At 44.6% G+C, this 7,500-nt stretch overlaps 1 protein-coding gene across 1 annotated transcript in view; it reads left to right on the top strand.

The window, feature by feature from the left end:
* The window catches only part of LOC311344798 (teneurin-1-like), a gene marked incomplete at its 5' end in the record, with an annotated part of 147,131 nt that overhangs the window by 36,519 nt on the left and 103,112 nt on the right, over window positions 1-7,500 (top strand). Inside the window, 1 exon segment of the mRNA XM_084469138.1 lies at window positions 1,698-1,936. Within this exon segment, the coding sequence (XP_084325264.1) occupies window positions 1,698-1,936 (239 nt within the window).

The raw sequence follows: 7,500 nt of genomic DNA, 5'->3' as shown, positions 1-7,500 counted from the left end.
TGTCCCTTCCAGCGCAGCCCAGTCCTAAGGAAGTCTGGTTTGGTGTTGAAAAAGTGAAAGGGAATAATAAGCCGAGTTTCTGTAACCCAGGGTGGACCCCTCAGAACACAATCTTTTTTACATTTCCACTTAACATTTGATGTGTGTGTGTGTCTGTGTGTGTGTGTGCATTGGGGTGGGTGTGTTTGGTGCGTGTGTGTGTGTATCTTATTTGTTTACGCGGGTCTGTGTCCCGTGTCTGCGTGCGTGCGTGCGGTACTATGTCCGGTAACAATAACACGTCACGTTCCATAAAGACACCCGACGTTTCTCTGTGTGTCACACATTATCTTCCGTCGCTGTGCTGCTTGTCGCTAAACACAAAGGAAAACAAAATGGTTCTGTACCGTAGCTTTCCCCACTTTTTTGTGTCGTTAATCTCCGCATCACATCTGCGGCGATACGGCGTTCTATTTTGTTCAAGGACTGCCTGGCCCAGTGAGTCAGTCCTTTGTGTTTACTGCATACGGGTTGGGTTACGCTCATAATAACGACGTGCTGGCGAGCCTAAGCAGAGCTCTCCCATCCCGCGATGCCTGAGTCGACTACAGCCCGTCTGCGGTGGCGGCGGTGGCGGCGGCGGCGGCGCAGGGCTGTTTGTCTGGGAGTAAATGCATTAATGCAGGATGCGGTTGTGTTGTTTACATGTCTGTTGTGCTGACCTGCCAGGCACTCAACGTGCAACATAATTAGATCTGGGAGCCGCTGAAAACACGCTTAGTGCTGTCGTAACGTTCGCCGCCCTTTTACTTCCCGCGCCGTAACACCTTTTGATACCGACTCTGCCTTTTTTTTTTTTTGAGGAGGACCTGTTTTTTTTTTTTTCACTTACTTTTCTCCTTCTTTTGGAAGACAAAAAAAAAAAAAAAAAACGCAATGTTTTGGGCATTGAGCTCCTCTGCGCCACCGACAACTGAAAGATTTATTCCTGAATGTACCCAAAAATAAGTGCTGTCTTCCCAGTACCCATAGTCGGGGGCCCGGGCTGCGCTGCAGTTGAGTGTAGGCAGCTCTGACAGGTTAGGGTTAGGGTAGAATAGACCTGTATCTAATGGCTCGGCGGTGGAGGGCTGTCTGCCGCTGTGATGTATGGAGTCCTGAGGCGCGCTGCCGCCTGACAGCTGCAGCACTTGAAAAATAGCAGCAGAGGTCCTTTTTTCGCTTGGAAAAAAAAAAAAACGCCGGCCTCCCCTGTAGGGGCCCTTTTAAATTAATTTCAGTCAGACGCTGTCAAAGCCGGAACATGGATTTGCATAAGCAGGATCAATAGCGTATCGGTTACCTGAGATAGTGGATGGCGGGGGAGGTGGGAGAGGTGGGGGGAGAGGGGGGGAGAGGGGGGAGAGAGGGGAAGGCAGCGGGGTTTTCCGCTCTGTGAAGTATGTGCTGTGCTAGGCTATTGTCAACACAGGTGTTTCGGGAGCGGCCAGCCTGCTGGATAACCTACAGAGCAGAGAGATAGATAGCTGTACGGATAGAGGCATGATATCAATGTATACGTATATATATATATATATATATATATATATATATAGGTATAGATAGATAAAGAGATAGATGGATAAAGAGATAGACTGATAGATAGACGGACAGACACTTAACCACTGACCCCTAACTCATACAAACTCATTCAAACTTTTTTTTCCTCTCCCCGACAGGCACTTCCTGTTCAAGCAGGGCTCCGGTTCGTCGGCCCTGCTCTCGGGGGCGGGCCAGGGCTACCCGCTGACGTCCGGCACGGTGTACTCGCCGCCGCCGCGGCCCCTCCCGCGCGGCAGCGTCACGCGGCCTCTGTTCACCTTCAACAAGCCGCACCGCTGCTGCAACTGGAAGTGCACCGCGCTGTCCGCCTCGCTGCTCACCCTCACGCTGGCTCTGCTGCTCACCTACGTCATCGGTGAGTACCCCCCCCCCCCCCACCGCCGTCCAACCTACCCTCTATCCCTCCACCCCCACCGCCCCCCCCCCGCCCCCCCACCGATGTCCACTGAGACTTTTACACTGTTACACTGTTCTTTTAGACTGTTACATTTGTTCTCATCATTGTGTCATCTTTATGATGTAAATTGAGGGAGCCAAAGCAGTATCGGCGCCAAATATCGCCTCAAGAAAATCGGTATCGGGCGTATCGGTCATCGGCTAAAGCTGATTAAAAAAAGATCTGTATCAGCCCTAAGAAATCCATATCGGTCGATCCCTACTAATCATCCCCCTGTATAATTGGCTGACTCATTAATCCCCTCACTCTCCACCTCAAGCTGGTGAGTGTTCTGCCGCCGATGGGCTGCCGTGCATCACCCAAGTGGGTGCTACACATTAGTGGTGGTTAGTGAGGTCCCCCCTCCACTGTACAGCACTTTGGGTGACTTGAAAAAGCGCTATATAAATGTAAAGTTCATTTCACTTCATTTCACCAATGTTGTTGTGGTGGTGGTGTCAGTGCCCCAACGCCTCACCGCCGAACACACACGTGGAAAATGCTAGAAGTTGATCTGTGGATGTGTTATTTGTTGTGTTCTTTGTTGCGGGGATGGCTGCAGGGCGACTGGAGGGCTCTTTGAAGGGTGGTGGAGGGATGCGAGGCGGTGGTGTCAATCATAGAATGCATGCGCGGTGTAAATGGGACGCATGAAAGTAATGCGGGAAAACATTGTCAATTAGGAGGAGATGGCGCTGTTGTGCATCTGGTCCACTGGTCCATCAGTTGATTTGTTATTTAATGATGTATTCCAATTCAGATTTCCTGTGGAATAAACAGGAATAGCTTGTTTGATTGCTTGTTCTAAGGCAATAATAATGAATATTATCTTTGTGTTATTGTTTAACACATACATGAACACACACACACACACACACACACACACACACACACACACACACAAGACACACGTCACCAACACACACACATACACACACACACACACACACACACACACACACACACACACACACACACACAGACACATGTCACCAACACACACACATACACACACACACACACACACACACACACACACACACACACACACACACACACACACACACACAGGGATGATTCATCATCACCTTGAATTCTTATTTCCTGCCTTTTTACAACCATTTCCCCTGTCATGTTATGGCTCTTATTCTTACATATTTTATCTTCTATTGTGCTCTTTCAGTTGTCATGTAAATTCTCCTTTTCCGTCCAAGTATTTCACACTGTTCTGCCTTGGGCTTTTTTGTCCTTAGGTTTCTTATTCAAGCAGTTCTTTGTCTTCTTGTCATCTTTTATATCTATAATTTGGCATTAAAAACACACGGCTGCATTGTTAAGCATGTTAACATGTTAACTAACAGAGGTACTTGTTAATCAGTTTTGAGAAAAAAATACTGCAGTCCATGGGAAACTATTACAGTATAAGTGCCTATCTTACAGGACCATTTATGTATTCTATTCAGGGGTTCAGCTTGTATATTGAATATCTTTTTGGGAATAGGCCTCTTTGTAACCTTATAAAATCTCGACTTTATATTACCCACACACCTTTCTGAGCACTCCAATTTCACAGGAAATTGTGTTATATTTTCACCTTCCCCTTATGGAATTACCACAGCTCTTTGAGAGTTAGAAAGTGGATTCTGGGGGTAATTCAGCTGGATTTGGATTCGTCAGACGAGTTTGTGCAGGGTCAAGAAGCAAAAGGAGTGTATTCATCGATTCCTTCTGATTACATAAACCTTCCAGTTTCCTCCTCGACCTTCATATGCATCTTCGCACATCTTCACACCTGGCTACCCTCTCTCCCCCCCCCCCCCCCCCCCCCCCCCTCTCTGTGCCACACCCCATCGCCCCCCTCTGCCAAGCTGGTGCACCCCACCCCCCCACCCACCCCCCACGTGCAGCCCCACAACCCTTCACCACAACCCTCCTGTGGTGGTGTTCAAGGTCATACAAGGCACTCAGGGGTTCACATTAATCACGCAAACAAACACAACACACACACACACACACACACACACACACACACACACACACACACAGACACACATGGGCAGCCACACTCTCACATCAAACACACACGCAGACACACATGCGCTCACATCAAACATACACACACACACACACCCACACATTGGCTCACAATCTCACACACAAGCACACATCAAACATGCACACACAGATCAAACATGATCATTACACACCTGACACACACACACACACACACACACACACACACACACACACACACACACACACACACACACACACACACACACTCACTCACCTAAATCCATGCAGATTAATTCCCAGGCTGAACTATGCTATTCCATTAATGTTCCAGCCCTGGTAATTAGTGTGTTAGTAAAGACCGTGAATGATGACTTGGAGAAGACATCACCTCTTAATTGGTGTCATGCTCTGCTCCTACTTTGGCAATGATTGATCTCCATATTGACGTCACCGTGGCAACCATGCAGAGCGGTATGGTTTTGTATGCATAGGCGATGGGATCTCACGTAAATCAGAATACATTCAAAGAGGATGACAGAGATGGTTATGGACATAATGAGTGGTGTCGGGTAAGGGGAGCTCTACATCTTTGGGGTGAGCCACGATTAACGTGTTCTGTGGTTTAATCTTTCGCTCGCTTCAATTAATCATGTGGTCTGAACATGGACAAAAGCCCGGGCCACATGCTGCATCGTGTAACCTCATCTTTCTGTGATCATCAGCCTCATGAAGTGTGTGTTCCTTTCACCTCACGCTTTTATCACCCATTAATTACCTCCACTCGCACTCAGTCTCAGAAGCTCTAGCCACAGTGTGCGTTCAACTAAGTATTGTCCTTATAGCGTTTAGTCAATAAGAGTCTGTCCTTGCTGTATAATTATCACTTATACTGATTATATATCATTAGTAATTTTCAAGGTGTCTGAATGGACCAATGAAATACTTCCGGGGACATCGGCTGTCATGCTGTGCAATGGTATACACACCGGCTTCCCAACACCTAATATTGTATCAAACACCGTACGGCTGTTGAATTAGCCTGGATCACCTCGTTACTAATGCGACTTGTTGGTTCATTCGGAGAGAGCTAACGTGGCCAATAACGAAGCGGTGATATTAGTTCACAGATTAAGCTTTCCAATTAACACAACAACGGAACGGCGGCTGATTGGATAGATAATGTGCCGCTAAGTGTTAGCATCTCCGGCTCCCTGTTGTGCCGAGCTAAAAGACGCAGTGTCCTTTTCCCTTTCTACAGCCGCATCTCCGCCCCCCCCCCCCCCACGCCAGCTCCCTCACCTCCTTGTGCTTTGGCAGAGTGGGTTGTGGATGGTCTCGTTAATTTGTTTAGAACCCCCCATACGTAGCCTGCTGTTGGAGCTTGCTTGTTATGAGGCACCGCACAGCCGTCAGCCATCAGATATGAAGAGCAGCCATTATGATAACAGACAGGGCGTTTAAGGAGAGACAGAGGACAGATAAGGATTGTATCTGTAATCTTGATGATATTGTTGCTGACACTGCCAAAATAAATTATTCCTTTTTTTTTCGTTTTCTTTTTATATTCTTTTCTTCTATTATTCCAAGCTTCCGAGGAGTCCAGTCTCTGTGTTGGCGTTGAATTACTAATGATGCACCGTTCACTAGATTATCATAATTGAAGAATTTTCTTTCATTTTGCTCGACTCTCGACTGTGTTAAATGGAACGCTATTGTCAGTTGTTGAATCGAAGGCGCGAGGGAAAATCGTTTATGAATGCGGTTCGTCTCTATGGCAACAGTAACAGGATTCTGACGCAGACTCGCGCCCGAATGAGCAATGCCCTGCAATCAAGATATCACGCTCAAATCATACTTCAGCGGCATGTTCGCACACAGCCTTTATATTTTGACAACTCCAGATTATGCATTTCTACCCTGCGGAAAAAGATATTTAGTAAATATAGATTTATTTTTCACTCTGTAATGTCATAGCTCAATGGTGTTGTTTGTTTTGCAATGGCCAAGGGAAATGAGTTGAAATTCAGGACAATGAAAGTTAGACTTGAACAAGAGAGGGAGAATTATTTCTCTCGTTTTACTTGAATGGCTCTTAAATAGCTCTTACATCGAGTACTTCTCTCGACACAGTGTTGGAGCTTGGCATTGGGGACTTTGATTTAGATACATAGCAAATCAATCTCAGAGGTAGCCCTTAAACTCAATTTGGTTTGATTTACCATTCGTAGTTTCTCTTGTGTAACAGAAATCAATCAACCATTTTTTACATATTTTACATTATTTCAAACCTACTGTGCAGTATTTATGATGTATTATCAACCCTTTGTTTGTGTCATTTTATTATTATACATATTGTTATTTCTTCTATCGGCTTGTCACAAATCTGTGTTTGTTAATAACACAATCACTATTTGAGGCATTTTACTGACATTCAATCTTGCAAAACAAAAAAGAATTAAAGAAAGAGATTAACTTGGAAGAAAGTCATAGTATAGTGGCGTGATTTCATAGCCAAGTCCCAGGACCTATAAGCACATTGACCATCACATAGGGTTGTGGGTATAGTCATCAGAATCCTTATCAATGTGGTATTAGCAGGGTTAAGGGAAACCAAAGTAATCTATCATGGTTACCAACGAGACACAGCAGTAGTTGTCTGTTTGGTCTGGTTGTTGGCAAACTGAGTAGGAGCTCAAACTGTAAGCTATTCATAACAGAAGACTAATAGTAATAGTTTTCGGTGGGAATTCACCCACAACTAAATATGGCGTAAAATATGGTCCATGGGTTTGATTTCCAATGTCCTCCACTTTCTAAGGGTCATCGTGCCCTGTGAGGTGATTTGGATCAAAGCATTTGTTAAATGACAACATTAAACACAACATTAAAATAACAGCGGAAATAAACTAGAAATATACCACAAAATTGAATAAACTAATAATAACAACAATGAAATGTGCAATCAAAACACGGCGTCTCTGAATAACCCCCTAGGCTTACAGTTATCTCAACACGACTCATCAAGTATTTCTTGAACTAGGAAAAATACCAACAGCAAAATAGATTCTATGAAAATAGAGGAATGGCATGGACTAAACATGATCCTAATAATCCCTGCGCTGCATCTAGATTCACGGTTGAAGCGATTTTTATTTGATTTATAATACATTAATGCTTAATTATTGGATGATTCCTCATCTAAATATGCTGGGTGTGTCTGTGTTTATAATCATCTTGACTTTAACATTATTTTAGAGCTTAGTTTTAGAAATCGTTGGTTTTGCCGGGAGAACTATACCGATGATGAATTATGTTGATTAAATCAATACAGCAATAGAGGAATAAATTATATCATATGCAAGTTTCATAACCCTGCAATCTGCTTCTTTCGTCTTTTGCCATATCTTCTTATAAAGAGTTGTCTAAAATATAGTACAGAAGTAATTTACATCACTTAAAAAACAAAA

The sequence above is a fragment of the Micromesistius poutassou genome, assembly GCF_964030765.1.
Source record: "Micromesistius poutassou genome assembly, chromosome: 6".
Lineage (NCBI taxonomy): Eukaryota > Metazoa > Chordata > Actinopteri > Gadiformes > Gadidae > Micromesistius > Micromesistius poutassou.
This window is presented reverse-complemented; position numbering and strand designations above follow the sequence as displayed.